General features: G+C 40.6%; 1 protein-coding gene and 1 long non-coding RNA gene across 8 annotated transcripts in view; one reads left to right on the top strand and one right to left on the bottom strand.

Annotated features, from left to right (window-relative positions):
* Positions 1–17,286, bottom strand: part of LOC116229307 (uncharacterized) — a 270,405-nt gene that overhangs the window by 113,078 nt on the left and 140,041 nt on the right. The gene's annotated exons all lie outside the window — the stretch shown is intronic.
* On the top strand, positions 12,430–14,416 carry LOC149917823 (uncharacterized). The gene has a single exon (XM_090141981.1). It carries the CDS (start codon positions 12,758–12,760, stop codon positions 14,414–14,416), a length of 1,659 nt encoding a protein of 552 aa, XP_089998107.1. The 5' UTR covers positions 12,430–12,757.

Genomic DNA, 17,286 nt, shown 5'->3' with positions numbered 1-17,286 from the left:
GTTTCCTCCCCTGAGTAATGCTTAGCTTATACATGACCAACACTGCCTAATCCTACATCCTGCAGACTATCGGTTAAAAGGCTGAAAAGATTAAAGCCCCCAGTTATGCAAAGCCAGAAAACTTAGGCAAGTAATGTGTATTAGGAAGAAAAAATCTGCCGTGGCTTCAAGTTAAGGTGGTGGGAATATACCCTGCTTCACCATCCTCTTTATTCAGCTTGTGAGAGACAGAGCTGCTTCTGCAGCACAGTGGGCTGGGTTTGATGTGTTGCAGCAGGCCCACGCAACTGTGAGAGTGAGGTGTGTCACTGGGACACAGCCAGCTCAGAGAGCTGTATGGTCTAAGGCTCCCCAGATCAGAGCACAGTGCTTTTGTGTACAGTTACCCACATCCTTCTACAGCCACTGCAAGGATAGGAGACAGTAGGTAGCAGAATGAGAGGTTACTGCAAGAAACATAAAGCAGAGTTGCAATTTACTACGTATAATCCAGCAGGCCCACTCGTTACATGCAATGTAATTTCTACTGTTTGAGAACCAGTACTTCCTGATTTAAACTTATGTCCTGCCAAAAACAACAATGGTTTAAACTATTGCAGAAAAATGAAAGACACTGTACTATACCCTGAACTCAAAGCAGCTGGACACGGTTTCTTTAAAATAAAAAATAAAAAATAAAAAACCATTTCCTGTGTTATGCCTATTATGCTAGAATAAAATGGAGTAATGCAAGAGAACATATTTGGTTCTAAGCAAATATATTAAAAACATAAATGACATAGTGTCAGTGGGAAGCTGCCATCCCTTGGTATTGGTTTGGCTTTGGGCTTGCCTCGTCACCACACATTTGCCGGATGACCAAAGCTTCTGTGACAAGCCTGGCTACTACCTTTGGGCCTTGGCTGCTCCCTGGATGGCAGCTGTGTGTCAGGCCCTGCTTGGCTGACAGTTGTACTGCCTCCAGCTGCCCTTGGTATGCCAAAATGAATGGTGGAGATGTCCCTGGTTAGATCCCCACGGCATGAAAAAGCATGTGAAGCCTTGCAATTAACTTTGATCTCCCTTTGTGTTGCTGCAAACAACAATCGCTGTGGAGATAAATGGGTACAAAGAAGATGGATAGGATGTGCCAGTGAGAGGGACAGGCAAGAAATTCCCTACCAATTGCCTCTTTGCCTGCTGGTCTTCAGAAATACTTTAAATTGTATGTTTCAAATTGAGCTGACATTTCAGTATGGTATTTCATGATGAGCAGAAGTGGCTTTTTTAAGCAGATAGTGGATGTGAAAACTGGCAATCCAGCTAAAACCTCAGAGTCCTATGCCCTCATCAGCTGAACAACTATGCCAGGATATCCAGAACATTCAGAAAATAATTTTTTGCCAAAAAATCCTAAGTACTTATGCAATATTGTTACCAATGCTATGACTGCACTATGATGTTAAGCTTGTACATCTGTAACTAAAGCCACCGTTACAGGTTGTTACTGGGCCACTGTCATCAAAGGAAATATGAAGACTTAAAAATTAATCCCAAATGAATTGATTCTTTTATTTAAAAACAAAATCCAAATCAAACATCCAAATGTTTGAGTCCCAGATATTTCCTAAGACACATCGCTTTCAAGTGTTGGAAGTTTCAATTAAAACTTGGTTTACAGGACAAGCCCTGATTCTCAGAACTGCTGGCTATCACTGAGTAATACGCTGATGGAGTAAAGAAGGTTTGAGAAATTATCTGGATACAGAGTTTTTAATAGTGTTATGATGAAAATGAATTTGCCAACTGACCATATTTGGGAATATTGTTAAAAAATGCCTAAGAATGTTAATAAAACTATTGGAATATTAGGTCAAAGCTAAAAAAATAGAAGAACATCCATTGGAATTAGTACTAAGAACCACAGCAGGTGACTAACTGGACACTTCAGCACCAGTTACAGCTATGTCACATTCTTCAAATTTTTTTTCTTTAAAATAAAAGGGCTTAGAACTACATGCTTTTGGGGATGTTTTTTGTTGTTTTTATTTTTTTCTTTTTCACAGAAGAAATAATTTCTAAAATATACACCCAGTGTCAGATAATGTTAACACGGATGATCTATGGAAAAATTATAAACAACCTGACCACAACAAGTCAATGGTAATTTCTTATAGTGGCTGGCAGTCTTCATTGGTTCCTTCCATTCTTTTCTCTTCCTCACCAGCTCTGCTGTAGGCTGTCTCTGCAAGCACTGCAGGACTCCTTTGAGGACTATCAGTGTGTTGGGCTTGTCACAGTCTCAGCACACTGCTACCAAAACCCATACTCCCATTGGTGTGGCTCCCAAAGGGTTTGAACACTTCAAATAATAAAGATGTTTACATGCTGTTTACATTAGGAGGTATCTGAGTATCTGAGCATTTGGTTAAAAATTAAGATATTCTTGAGTCTCTAAAGTCAGTCCTATTAGCACTATCAAATAGTTTCAGCTCTTTGCACTGCTATGGGGAGCTGCTTCTCTATCTGGACCCCACAGCCTCCAGCCTCCCTCTGCTTTGCTCATTACTGAGTATTTTCTTGTCAGACAGCTCAACTGGAAGAGTCTCCATGGCTCCCCTACTTTGGATACCACCAGAATACAGTGTATTGGTTTTTGGTGGGTATTGAACCAGTGGTAAGACTGAACAGTTATGCTGCCAGCAAATAAAATTACACTGTAGACTGGATCAATTTTGCTAATGTTTTAAAGGACAAAAGTAAAACATTTGTTTCTACAGGACAAGACATCATTATCATTTCTTCCTTTGAAAAGATTACAAATGTACAAACAAAAAATGGCAAAGTGAAAAAAAAATCAGAAGAATTGAAATCAAACCTATTGGAACTATTTGTTTAACACACACACACAAAAGCAGAAATTTGTTCTTTTCTTCTTCTTCGTAAGGCAACAAGATAGTAAAAACAGGATTCCCTACACTATTGAAGTTCAATGTTTCCTACAGACCTAAGAGGCTACAACACCATGAAGCAAGCAATCTATCAGAAGCGCGGCTTGCTCTTTGGTATGCTACCATTTGCACAGACCACAGGAGATTAGGTGTGACTGTGGCTAGGTCTGCTTTGCTTGCCAAGTAATTGTAAGTACCAGCAATATCAAACCCATGTAATCTCTGGTAAAATACTGATCTTTCCACTTTTCCATCATCCTCAAAACACCTGTTTTGTGGCTATGCATTATCAAATACTCTCTAAGCATCACAAAATACAGATACGAATCATCACAATGGGGAAGAAAAATGCAAACAATATACTATCCATTGTGGAAACTACATCACTCTTCTGGGCCTTTAAGACTAAAAGTTGCAGCTGTCATCCCCAGTTGTTGGCCCACTAATTTCATACCAATGCTTGGAAAGTGAGTCACAATTCACTTCCTCTTGTCCTGAGTGGAGACATGTTGCTCCCTGCCTACTGACTCTGTACACATGGAATTATACAGAGGAATTTTCAGCCAGGAATCCTAAGATAACGCTTGAAAAATAGTATGTATTTCAGTGCTACGGTTCTCCAGCATAGTGGCTGCTTTCTTGTCCTACATTTGAAGGAATAGTTAATTAGGCTACTCTCTCTTACTGGAAAATTTTCAATCTTCTCCCTTACCCAACTCTATATTTCAGAAGAAAAAGAGAAACCACATCAAGAGATTTCATTTTCCTTTCATAAACAAAATCAGATTACCAATAGCTCAGAAGTCTTGAGAGAGGCATAGTGGCCCAGTGCGGCTTTCTGGTGTTTTTTTTGTTTTGTTTTGTTTTTTTTGCTGTTGGTTTTTTGTGTTTGTTTTGTTTTGTGATGCTGAGCTCTGGAGTAACACAATCTGCTTCAAGTTTATGCATAAAGACCAGTTTTCCTTTTGACCAATACTTCAGGGTACCAGGCTCACTGAAATAATATTTGAACAGTTGTCTAAGTCAAATGCTGATTCAGTGTTCCAGCTAAGTTTGCCATTGACCAAGCAGATAAGTTTATTCTGGATAACCACCAGAAAGCCCCGAAGTATGGCCATTTTGTCCATACTGGAGAACTTCCCTGTGCTCCCAAATTCTTGGTTGGGGTATGCACTTTGACTTTATCTCAACCACATACAGGAGAAGAAAATATCTATACCTTAGTGCCCATGAATGCACAAAATTAAATCTAAATATGCACCATGATACACTTGAGAGACTTCAAAGATACACAGCTACAAATCTATAGGTAGGCACAAATGTATTCCTTTTACCAGATCTACTTCAAGTTATAAGCCTAAATAAACTGATATCAGAAATATCTTTAACCATTAACAACATTTTAACAATATTCATACAAAATTTTTAAAACGTTGTTTGGAACCTTAATTCTTTTTTCCTGTTCCACATTATACAGGCCGGATTAAAATCTTTAGTTGAAAAAAAGGTCATATAGGATTTTTTTTGCTACTTGGCTTTCAGAGGGGAAAAAAGATAATATTAACTGTTTTTTCTTTCTAAAAGAAATATATGTTCTAATTTCAAGGGTGATAAAATAGATTGAAAAGTATTATTATGGAAAGAGTTTTCTATAAGATTTTCTTTATTAATTTAACAATTTCAGTAATTATTTTTTAGGAATTTGGGCAACAAATCTGTAGAGTAGGACAAAAATATTATTTTTAGAGCTCACTTTTGTTACTCCACTATTTTGAGTTCTTGAAATTGGAAAATATTTTTCTTCTCTTCCTGAGTTTTTAGACCAACCATAACATTTCTAAGTAGGTTTGACTTGTTAGAAGACAGCAAAAAAGAAGGGGAGTAGGGTTCTATTAATTTAGGAAGCTCCCTATCTGTAAGATCTTCAGCAAAGCATCAAAAGAAAGTCAGTAAACAGTAAGTAAACTGTTCAAGTTGAAAAAATCTTGGCAGGAAAAAAAAAAAGGAAGAAAGAAAGAAAAAGTCCAAAAAAGCGATACGAAAAAAAATCAGCCTGGTTAAAAATATATATATATATTTATTTCTGAAAAAGTTCTGCAATGGTCAGTCTGAAATATTTTCATATTCTACTAAAGGAAAGTTGAACTCTTTATGTTAAGTTTGAACTGTTTTATATGGCATGAGAAGCAGTTTCCAAGCCAGTGCCAGATTTCTGTGTTTCCATTTTTCAAATTCAATCATTTGTGGAAAAAGGAAAATTGAAAAAAACATAATTCTCCAGTTGTTTATATGGAAATAGTGAGCTCTGTTACTAGTAACATAAATTGACTAATCAGTGTTCTGTGGCTGCATAAAATCATAAATTTTTTGGCTGAGCCTCTTTTTAGATATAGGCACTGAAGAAAGCTTGATAATAGATGAATTAGTGTTTTACAAAGCACTTTAATAATGCAAAATCATTGAAGTGCACTGTTTTAATATGATGACTGGGATTTCAATAAAGATCCCTGATATTTGAAACATTCTAGTGTGTGATAAATAGGATGAGTATACAGCACACCCAGGTGCTAGAATTGGTGGCTGTTGAAGATCATTTTATTGACATAATCTGCAGAAAACCTTCAGCTCTAAGGTAAACATATTCCATGTTTATAGCCAGCATTCCTGAAATACATCACAGTTCAGAAGTGAGAACGTCTCTCATATCCTCTGTGTTTGTAGAATCACAGAATCACAGAATTGCCAGGGTTGGAAGGGACCTCAAGGATCATGAATCTCCAACCCCCCTGCCACACGCAGGGCCACCAACCATCCCACCTAATGCTAGACCAGACTGCCCAGGGCCCCATCCAATCTGGCCTTGAACACCTCCAGGGACGGGGCATCCACAACCTCCCTGGGCAGCCTGTTCCAGCACCTCACCACTCTCTCTGTAAAGAACTTCCCCCTGACATCCAACCTAAATCTCCCTTCCCTCAGCTTAAAACCATTCCCCCTTGTCCTGCTGTCACTCATCCTTTCAAAGTGTTGATTCCCCTCCTGTTTGTAGGCTCCCTTTAGGTACTGAAATGCTGCAATGAGGTCACCCCGCAGCCTTCTTTTCTCCAGGCTGAACAAGCCCAGCTCCCTCAGCCTGTCCTCATAGGGGAGGTGCTCCAGTCCCCTGATCATCTTTGTGGCCCTCCTCTGGCCCCTCTCCAACAGCTTCCTGTCTTGTACTGGGGGCTCCAGACTTGGACGCAGTAAGTGGCAAATATTGCACACCAAGAGGACTTGTTTTCTTAACTAAGGAACAAATATCTCAAGAAAACAGAAAAGGCAATGTTGTCAACCTGTTTAACAATGCAAAGCAATACATTTTGAGCAAAATCACAACACAGCCTTGGAAGATAATTCTGCAAAACCTATAAGCTCTTCTTTTCATAATTAAGAAGTGGTGTTGAAGAAAATTTGCTGCTGTCTTCCACTAAACTGTCAAACTGGAAGAAGTTAAGTATCAGTAGGATTTTTCATTTTAGTTGTTACCATAAGCTAGACAATATATCTTCCCAAAATGAAATTAAAAGAAAGTGGGTAAGGGAGCGTAGAAAGCTTTGCTTTTGTTATGACATAGCAAGAACCTAACTGATATCCAGATATCCAGATATCCAGCAAGCAGCGGTCATGGTACTCTCAGATGGCAATGCCATATCCTATACAATACACAGCTTTTGAGATGACCCTAAAAGAGTTGAAATAAGCTCTGATCGTATTTAGAAAGCAGCTAATAACACGTGCTTTAGATAGCCAGCCAATGATAAATCCAGGCATAAATGCATAAAGGCGTTTTTGGAGATCAGACATCCTGTCAGTTTGAAAATGTTCCACTCCATTTTAGAAAAAGGTTTACATATGTAATACTTAGTGTTGATAATCATGATGTCCAAATTTATGGTATTATTATAAACCACATTTAGAATGTATTCTTTCACAGGCAGTACTGAGGTTAGGTTGGACAATTATGATATTCACAGAATTGTGGTTTTGCCCGTGTTTATCAGCCTAAATTCAACACCACAAACATTTACTTCTTCAGATGAGGTGCTTGTCTGTAAAAAGGGCTGAGCTTTACTCTCTCTGAAGTTATACTGGCATTATTCCTTTCACACAATGTAACATATTTCTAATTTCTACTAGTGCAAGTGAAAGAAAGCTCAAACCTGTTTCAGTCCAGACATTTAACAAAACTACTACTGCCTCTATCTATCTGGAAAATAATGATCTCATTGCAATTTGTACAGGAATGCTAGACTAATCTTTATGTTTTGATCTGGTTTTAACTACTTTTTTCAAAACATCATTGAAATCCATATATCACAGGCAGTTTTGCTTAATCGAGCTTGAAGATGGTTTTAATTTCTTACAACCACAACTGTATCAAAAATCAGATTCCAGTTGGTGTTGTTTGTATTGCTCTAAAAATTACATTCAAATAAAATACATGTTCTGAAAAGCCTAACAGGTTTATCTTTCACACAGCACCTTCACAGAAAACCATGTATGGGAAGGACTGGTTTTCAGGAACACTTTGTAAATGCTAGCAGTCAGCATGTGTACCATCCAATATGCTTCATTTTGCAAGTATAAAGCAAACTCCAAAGTCTCATCTCCTCAACAACAAAGGGTTAGTTTGATAGCGAGCTCCTAACATATGTATCCAAACTATGAAGGCCCAAATGAAAATCTGTTTTTGTGGGTGCATAATTTTCATAAGGTCTTTCTGGGCTTACACTGCGACCACAGTGAAAATAAACTTCTGGAATAAAATGGTTCATCCTTTGAAAATACTTTTTGAAAAGCAAAACATAATTTTATTTTTAGGGACCCTTGCATAAGAATTAAGGGTGGACCAGGAATAAGAAAACAATGAATGTAAAACAAACAAACAAACAAAAAGAACACTTTCACAGCTCTTAGAGTTCTTCTGTGGCATTTGCTCAGCTTTTCAGGAATTAGTTTATACACAGCTCCATCACTACAAGCTTACACAGAGGACAATTACTTGGACAGATAATTTGGGAGCAAAGATTACTGTTTATTGCCCCCATAACCAGGTGTAATCATTTTGTTCTACTATCCACCTAAAATGGATTCTTTCGTGTTCTAACTGTGAGCTGCAGACTTGGAAGTTCTCCAAACAAAAATTTCTGAGAGCTGGGATGTGGAAGGAAGGCAATTTTATTGAGATAATTTTCTCTTTCAGGTAAAAAAAATGCCCAAATTCAAGTCACTGTTAGCAGCAGCTTAGAGGTATGTACAGATGTATACTACCACTGAAAACAGAAAGACATTCTACACAACTAACTACTGTTTTTTTCCACTTATGCACATACTGTTTCACAGACTTATCTTTCATATACCTAACTTTTCCTAGAAGGATTCCAGTACAATCAAGAAAACATTCTCCCCAATTATACTACCATGACAGCCTTTTATAGATGAGCCAAATGAGAGATGAGATCTCTGAAGGCACATAAGCAGCTCATTGCTACGGAATGGAATAGAAGCCAACTAATGTGACACCTCACCTCTAACAATAACATCAGTAAGTCGAAGAGCAGCCAATGAGCAGGCACATTCATGTACATGAATGTATATAAATTTGTTTTTCCTTGTTTTGACAAAATTTTAAAACTATATGCATTAAAAATAATCACAAAATTATGTCAGAATTTCTGTACTCTACTTTCAATATAGTATGTTATTCACAGGTATTATACAGCAAATTTCATAATGACTAGGAATTTTTACTCCTAGGAGTGTCTGAACACAGCTGTATAGTAATAAGTGTCTGAGAAGAATTGTGTAAAACCTTTTCAAGGACGTGAATTCTGGAAATCTCTATAAATTCATTCATTTGCACTATTTTTCAAAGAAAATACTTTTCTCTCCTTCCTACTCTCATGTATAGCAGATAAAAAATTTTCCACTTCCATGAGAAAAAATTTTCTTGTAGTTCCCTCTGTTCTCATAAAAAAATTTAGCAAAAATATAAAAAAAAATAATAAAAGAATGAGTACCTCAGTTATCCTGAAAGCAACTCCAAAACTCAGTATTTTTGTGCTGCCAAAATGCAGCACTGAACGGGGCCATGGCGGGAATCTTTAAAAGCAAAAGGGTGAAGTTTTAGTGAGAAGAAGAAGAAGGCAGGGAGGGAAAAGAGAGGGTTGACAAAGAGAGGAAAGAACTCTAGTAACCCAGAAAAATAATCGAACTTACTGCAAAATGTGCATGAATCAGTCTAAAGTATTCTTGTTCTATAGCTCCCTTTTCTATGGTCTGATTTAATGCTTTGTTTAAAAATCAACCTTAATTAATAACTCTGACCTGAACTCTGACTGAGATTCTGTGTTTCAGAACTGTCTGTGGCCTGTTGGTCTCCTATATATAAAAAAAATTACCAGGAAATAATGAGAATGTGTATATTTTATATCATAATGGAAAAAAAATAGTGAATGTCTACAGACATCATTAACCTAGCTCTAAGCAACATGTACTGTCTCATAAAATTTTAGGTAGATTTTTACAGAGATCCATAAAGTATCTCATTTAACTTTTCTCAGAGAATGAAATGTGCTTTTCTACTCCACTGTCCAGAGAAGAAAGTATTAGACTTAATCTACAGAAATTTTGTCAAGGAAACTGAATACATGAAGACTAATTATGAGTTGAACTGTAATATTCCACAGGCAATAACTTTTCTTCCTGTTTATCTCACAACAACTAGTAACTTCAGCAATATCCTGTAATTAATACCTCTTTCTTTCCACAAATAGCATCCAGACTTTTCTAACTGATTAGCATCATAATTCAGAGTATTTATTCTCAACTTGTAGATGGTTTCAATTCCTTCTACTATGGACTGGAAGTGAGGTTTCTACGCACTTAGTGTTTCCGTTTCTCTAGTGTTTCTTGTTTGTGGTTTTTTTACTGTTTGAGTGGATCTTCTCTAAAAACCTGTTGTTGGGAAAAGGTTACAGCAGGTAGGACGGCACAAACATGAGAGACCAGTGGTTAGCTGGAAACATTACTCCCTTCAGCCAGCTTCAGGAATTCCACAGTGTTGGTGCAGAGCAGTGAGGGAGTCACCAGAGAGAGCATCAGGCAGAACATGGATCCTTCAAGCAAAAAACAGTATGATAGCACAGTTACCTTAAAAAGCAGTTTAGCATGTCTCAGAGACTGTCTTTGCGTGGATTTTGGATATATACTTGCAATGAACTTATTCTCAGTACTGTCAGTAGTTCAAAGAACTCCAGTGTTATTTTGGAGTGTAACAAGTTCCATTCTTTCATTTACTGAAGTTGGCAAAAGCAGTCCATTAATACCTAAACCATTATTATGTTATTTTAGTGAAAGGATTATTCAGAGGCCATGGAGGAGCAGTCTTCTGGCATGCAGTGTACCCAGGCCAGGGAGCAGACGGCCCTGCCCCTGAAGACAGGCTTCTTTGAATTCCACAGTTTTTATACGTTGTACTATTTTTGCCACTGATGAACTAAAGCCAGAATTTATATATTTATATTCTCTTTCCCGAAATGGTCAAAAAACAAACAAAAAAAGAAAAGAAAAAACAAAACAAAACAAAAAAATAGTCATTATTGTATCCTTCAGAACACTTTTAAAGGATACTATTATTATATTTTGACATGTTTGGGGTTGGAACTAGACTCTTTAAAGTTACATCCAACCGAAGCCATTCTGTGATTCTATATCTTCATGCCAACTCTTTTTTTTCTGCTTCTTTTCTGCAAAACTGCAACACAAAAGACTATTGAAGCTCTGTCTCTCCTTGCTTTTAGCTAGATGGGAAAGAAGTATTCTGGATTTGGTCTAAATTAAATTTTTCCTGCATTGTAAGATGTAGGCTCTGATGCTAATTCTTTAACAGTTAAAGCACAAAACAGTTTATGCCTGGAAGTCTCAGCGTATCCCACAAGAAGCTGGGTGCTTAAACTCAACCTGAATTGAAGTGCCTAGCAGATCTTAGATGCTTGAAACAGGTGACATAGGAATCATTCTAGGAAGGCCTTCATGTACTCTGCTGCCTCATCCTGCTCCAGCCAGTAAGGCATAGCTGGAAGCTGCAGAGAGCGCCGAGCTCCACCTGTACTGCAAGGGGCAGCTCTGGGGTGTGTGCACTTCCCTGGGAAAAATCATCAGGTTCAAAATCAAGTCAGCTCCAACACCACTCTAGAAAGATAGTACTGTATATGAACAACAATTTTGGCTCTTATGCCATTCTGAGAGCTGATGTACATCACAGTGTTGATGTTTGCAACGTGATCACAAGTCAGAGATTCTGTCTTTTATCTCACCCAGAAGAAGGCTGGAAATACAAGTCTGATGATGCTCATTTTTATTCATTCTCCATTTGTTGGCTTCATCTTTCCCTGACATGTTTAAACATACAGATGAACAGTGAGCAGATACAGAATATTACTTTCCCAAGGTCTAGGAACACTGAAACAGATTTTAATAAAACTTTGCAGCCATGTTAGACTCTTTTCTTGGTGAACTTGATTAAAGGGGCTTAACACCAATGGGAGTCAAGTTAGCTGGTCCTCAAGCATGACAGATGTGTAAAAATTACAGTGACAGATAAAATAGATGAAAGCGATGAATCATCCAAGAATGATAATGCAAATGCTTCATGTCTTGGTGGTATAAAATTGAAACACACAGCAGGCATGGTATAACAATCCAAAGCAAAAGGCTTCTGTTATGAATTCTCCCTTACTGTAATGAAGTTACAGACATTTTAACTACCACTTTAAACCACAGAGCTGATTTGCAGTACTTGAGAGGGAGAACAAAAAAGTCATGTTCTAATAACTAAACTAAGTACTTAAAAATAAATAAAAACAGAAACACAAAGCTGCTTTCTGTGTGGTATTTGGCCCCTGAAGTAGCAAACTGGCTGGTTTTGTTCTTATTTTCTGGTTCTGCAGACTATTCTCTGAAAAAAAAAAAAAATTGGTCTCGGAGCCCAGAGCCCAAGAGCAAGTCATCTGCAAAGTTCATTTCAATGATGGAATGCAGTTGTTGTTCATTCACTTTTGTATATGTTCTGCTTATCTTCACAAAGGTAAACATCTCTGGAATGTCAGAATTAAAATATCTACAATGTTATTTCTAGCCATCACTATCTACATATCTGAACATTTTGTTTTAGGTATGCTTCCATTTTCTAATGAAATCAGGAGTTTCTAAAATGATCATCATGTACATCAAAAGTGCTTAGAGTAATAATTTGAGGATTTTCATATTTGTGGAAGTACTGTGAAAAATTTACAGATTTCAGCTACAAGACTCCTCTTTTAGTCTTCCTTTGTTCTAACTCTTAATACTTTTTTTTTTTTTTTTGAAATCTGAAATGCTCTTATATTACAACAATCATTTTATTTTCTTGGACACTGTTACTACTGGAAAAGGCACAGGTTTAATTATCTCACTCTTGTGGTAGTGAGGGTCTGGCGCCCGGAAGATATCGCGTTGTACGGGAAGACAGGGTCCCCCTCCCGATAGCCAATAGCGTTCAGTGCCCAGGTTATATAAGGCTGTTTCTCCCGCCAATAAACGCCATTTGCCGTCCACCACATTGGTGTCAGCGAGCCGATGGACCGAGCGACCTGGGATTGGTCGCCGTGCCGTTCCCGAACCAGGTCGCCACGCCTACGATAGGCAACAAGTGGTGCCGAAACCCGGGATTCGCCTGGACGGGTGAACGGCGGCCGGAGCGGCAGGACCAGCCCGGCGGGGAGGACGCTCCCGGACCAACAAGGAGGATGGAAGTCCTTGTGAAGGTCGTATCGCAGTTAGATAAGCAGTGGGGCATCGATTGTAAGCCCAAAGATTTTACTCTCGCTATTGCGAGGCTTTTGCGAATTGGGGTCATTGACCAGCCGGTGGATATTCTCCACCCCGAAGTGTGGGATAAATGCACTAAAGCGTTAACTGAGGAGACGATGTCCTCGGGCTGTGGGAGAAGCCTAGAGTCGTGGGGGAGAGTCGCGCGGGCCCTGCGCAGGGCCATGCGGGAGCGGGAGAGCTGGAGGGCGGCAGAGAGCCGTTTGTTGGCCACCCCGGGACTGGGAGTCGGGGCGGCCATGCGGAGTTTGCACCCCTCTGACGATGACGTGTCCTCTCAATCGAACCCCGACCCGCCCACGGAGGGACAGAAACGTGCTAAATCCTTCTGGGGTGGGTTAATCGAGGAGGCCAGGGCTGCTGCGGAGAAATCGGAGCCCGAGGAAATTTGGGCTCGACCGCCCCCCTATGCGCCCCAAGATGGCGCCGAGCCAGGAGAGGGAGGGCGGGGGGAGGACGCCCTTGGCGGGAACATCGAGGAGGTGTTAGATAAAGGCGGTGGGAGCGACCGGGAAGGTGAGGGGAGCGTGAGTGAAGGGTGGAAAGCCAATCAGAGCGGCCGTCCGAAGAAAAGCCGCTGTGGGGCGAACATCCCGCTGGGCAGAGGGCGGGACGAACCAAGAGGGAGGGAGCGGCCTGCCCGCAAGGGAGGCGGGCGGGGCCGGAGCTTAACAAAAAGGTACGAGAAACCGGAAGTGGCCGCTCAGTCGGGCTCTGACTCCGGGTCAGACACTAGCTGGGACGAGTGGTTCGCAGTTGACTTAAACTCGGAGGAGGAGGGAACGAATACGAACAGAGTTAAGAGCCGAAATATTCCCATCCAAATTAAAGAGAAACCGCGAGGGGGAGAAATCCCTCTTACAGACTGGAGGAAAATAAAGATTGCATGTGCTGACTGGGCCCCATCGGCCAAACTAGCATTCCCAGTCCGGGTGATGGATGGGGGACAGAGGGTCCACTCGCCGATAAACCCTAGGGATATACAAGCAATTGTTAAGGCAATTGCAGATAAAGGGCTTAACTCAGCTATGGTCTCCACCCTTATAGATGGTGTTTTTGGGGGAGATGATATGCTCCCATTTGACATAAAACAAACCTGTAGACTAATTTTTGATGGAGCAGGGATGATTGTTTTTAAACAAGAATGGGAAGATAACTGTGCAAGACAACTAGCTCAAGTAACAGGGGCAGATCACCCGCTACATGGTTCCAGCCTGCAGCGGCTGATGGGTACAGACCCAACAATGATTACCTCCCAAGCACAGGCCCTGGGCCTCCAGGCCCATGAAGTTACGACAACTACTTGTGTGGCCAGGGATGCTATTTGCACAGCCTCTAAAGTTATTGTTAAGCCATTGCCATGGTCCACCATAAGACAAAATGGAAGTGAGAGCTTTACACAATTTGTAAATTGCCTCCAGGCAGCAGTTGACTCCTGGACCCTGCCTGCGGAAGTGAAAGGCCCGGTTGCCACCAAGGTGGCCCACAAGAGCGTGCTGGCCACAGGCGGCGTGACCAGCCCGGCACGGTGGTGCTGCACAAGATCCGCCGCTACCAGAAGTCCACAGAGCTGCTGATCTGCAAGCTGCCCTTCCAGCGCCTGGTGTGCGAGATCACGCAGGACTTCAAGACCGACCTGCGCTTCCAGAGCCCAGCTGTAGGCGAGCGAGGCCTACCTGGTGGGGCTCTTTGAGGACATCCAGCTCACCTGGCGCATCCATGGGGAGTGCACCTGAGGCCACAGCCCATCCGCTTTTTTCTTCCGATTAACATCATGTTGGTAGAGCACCAACAACTGTTATAAGAATGTTCTTGTTCAGAGCACCTTATGTTTTCTATTTGAGTTTTCTATTGAAGATTGTTCTATTTGAGTTTTCTATTGAAGATTGTTCTATTTGAGTTTTCTATTGAAGATTGTTATATATTGTTATATTTTACCTAATTTAATTGTGCATAGGGAGGGGGGATATGTGGTAGTGAGGGTCTGGCGCCCGGAAGATATCGCGTTGTACGGGAAGACAGGGTCCCCCTCCCGATAGCCAATAGCGTTCAGTGCCCAGGTTATATAAGGCTGTTTCTCCCGCCAATAAACGCCATTTGCCGTCCACCACATTGGTGTCAGCGAGCCGATGGACCGAGCGACCTGGGATTGGTCGCCGTGCCGTTCCCGAACCAGGTCGCCACGCCTACGATAGGCAACACACTCTTCAGAGTATTTTAGAGCTCAGGGTGCATAGCATTCATTATTAAGCATACCTTTCAGTTAGTGAAAAATAGCTATGCAGTAACAGATTGCCTCCTCTATGTCTCACCCCCCCGGACTTGGAAACTGATGAGTTTTGCAGATGACCTCCCTCCTTTAACCAGACATAATAGCTCACTTTTGTCAACTACATCTGTGCACATTACTGAATGGATAATGATTGGATGAAACCAGTTGTGTCTGTCAGTCTCTTCCTTATTGACCAGAAATGTTTTAGTGTTATTGAAATAGGCAATCTGGCACACACACCGTTATCAACACTTTTCCTTCTCTACTGAGAATATTCACTGTTATAAGCTAGCAGCCATCAGAATCACAACAAAGACAGGAAACGTCCTATCCCATGCCCTCCTGGTTATCCACTGAAAGCAGTTCTGATATAGACTGATACTTGATCCTAAATTTCTAACACAGTTTTTTTATATTTTCCACTTAGAATATTAACAGGTTTTCTGTTTTAATGTAGGTGTCTCTCCAAGGATGCAGGAATGTGTACAACTAAGTAGTTCACTGGTATTCTTCCAAGAAAACAGTAAATACCTTACACTTTAAAATCTGCACAAATATGTTCACAAAATGTATGCTTATCTCTCCAATCAATGCAGTTCTGCTCAGTTGAAGGTGCCCCAAAGGTCTTTTACAAATTATTTCAAAGTGAAACAACCACAAAGAAAATTAGTTCCAAGCTTTGATCCAGTGATAGCCTCCACAGGTGTCAGCAGGACCAATATGCAATTGGTTTTGAACTAAGCTGTAAAGAGATCTAGACAAACTAGAGAGCTGGATAATCACTAACTGCATGAAGTTTAGTAAGAGCAAGAGCTGGATTCTACACCTGGGAAGAGGTGACACTGGCTCTTCATAGAGACTGGGGGATTAGATGCTGGATAGCAGCCCAGCTGAAAGGGAGCTGGGGATCATGGCCAACAGCAAGTTGAACATGACTCAGCAGTGTGCCCAGACCGCCAGGAAGGCCAACCATATCCTGGGGTGCATCAAGCATGGAGTGCTCAGTTGAGGGAAATTATTATCCTGTTCTACACCTCTAGTACTGTGTGCAGTTTGGGGCAATACAGTACAAAAAGGACATAAAACTACCAGTGCTCAAAGGAGGACTGCATAGATGGTGAAAGATCTAGAAGGGAAGATGTATGAGGAGCAGCTGAGGTTCTTTGGTTTGTTCAGCCTGGAGAAGAGGAAACTGAAGAAAGACCTCATTGCAGCCCATGGCTTTCACATGAGGGAGAGTGGAGGGACAGTGCTGAGGGTGACTGGGTGCTAGAACAGGGTCCTCAGCGAAGTGGAGATGGCACTGACCTGGCCAGAGTTTAAGAAGTCAGGACAATGCTCTCAGATGTATGGTCTGATATTTGATATGGCACCAGGAGTTGGACTCAGTGATTCTTTATGTCCCTTCCCACTTGGGCTATTCTACAATTCTATGCCCTGTTCCTCTCTGAGGATGTAAGGAAGCCTCAGATGACAAATACACAAGATCTTTACCTGTAGGCATATACAAAACCTACAATATGCCATAGGAATAGTAAGTGGCTCTGAAAGCATATGAGAAGATGGCAGTGGAACAGCTTTGCTGAGCCTGAGTAGAAGCGCACACAATTCACCAGAATGATTTAATACCATCAGAAAGCTATGAAAGCTATGTGGAGTCTCATACATCACTTTATCAAAGACTGAGGTACAATTTAAATAACACAAGCCTTCGAACCATTAAAGATATTTAGGTGGAAAATTGACTATTTCAGAATTGCTTTTTTCTATTGGATTCATTTTCGGAGTTTCTAAATGACAAGGTTTAAGGTTTCTAAATGACAATTGTCTAAATGACAATTTTCTTTTAAATCTTCCTCAGTTTGGTAATAAATTTTGTTACCTGTTTTGGTTATTCAAGGCATACTTACTATTGTAGTACCTCATTAGTCCCAATAACATCAGATTTTACTAACTCACTCAACAGAGTTGGCAGCAGGCACAGAGGAATTCTGCTCAGATTTTAAAAGCCAGACCAAACTTCAGTGATGTGTAAGCATTGTCCAAGACCACTGGGAGCAGCTTACAGAGTGTTGGAATTAGGATTTCTGAAGTCCAAGCTGATGACTGGACGTCAGGGGGAAGTTTTGGACGTCAGGGGGAAGTTCTTTACAGAGAGAGTGGTGAGGTGCTGGA

This window comes from Phasianus colchicus, chromosome 5 (assembly GCF_987193195.1).
Source record: "Phasianus colchicus chromosome 5, bPhaCol1.hap1.1, whole genome shotgun sequence".
Lineage (NCBI taxonomy): Eukaryota > Metazoa > Chordata > Aves > Galliformes > Phasianidae > Phasianus > Phasianus colchicus.
This window is presented reverse-complemented; position numbering and strand designations above follow the sequence as displayed.

What these genes read in the sequence shown, in the direction of transcription:
- LOC149917823 (XM_090141981.1), top strand. Translation starts at nt 12,758, where the DNA reads ATGGAAGTCCTTGTGAAGGTCGTATCGCAGTTAGATAAGCAGTGGGGC.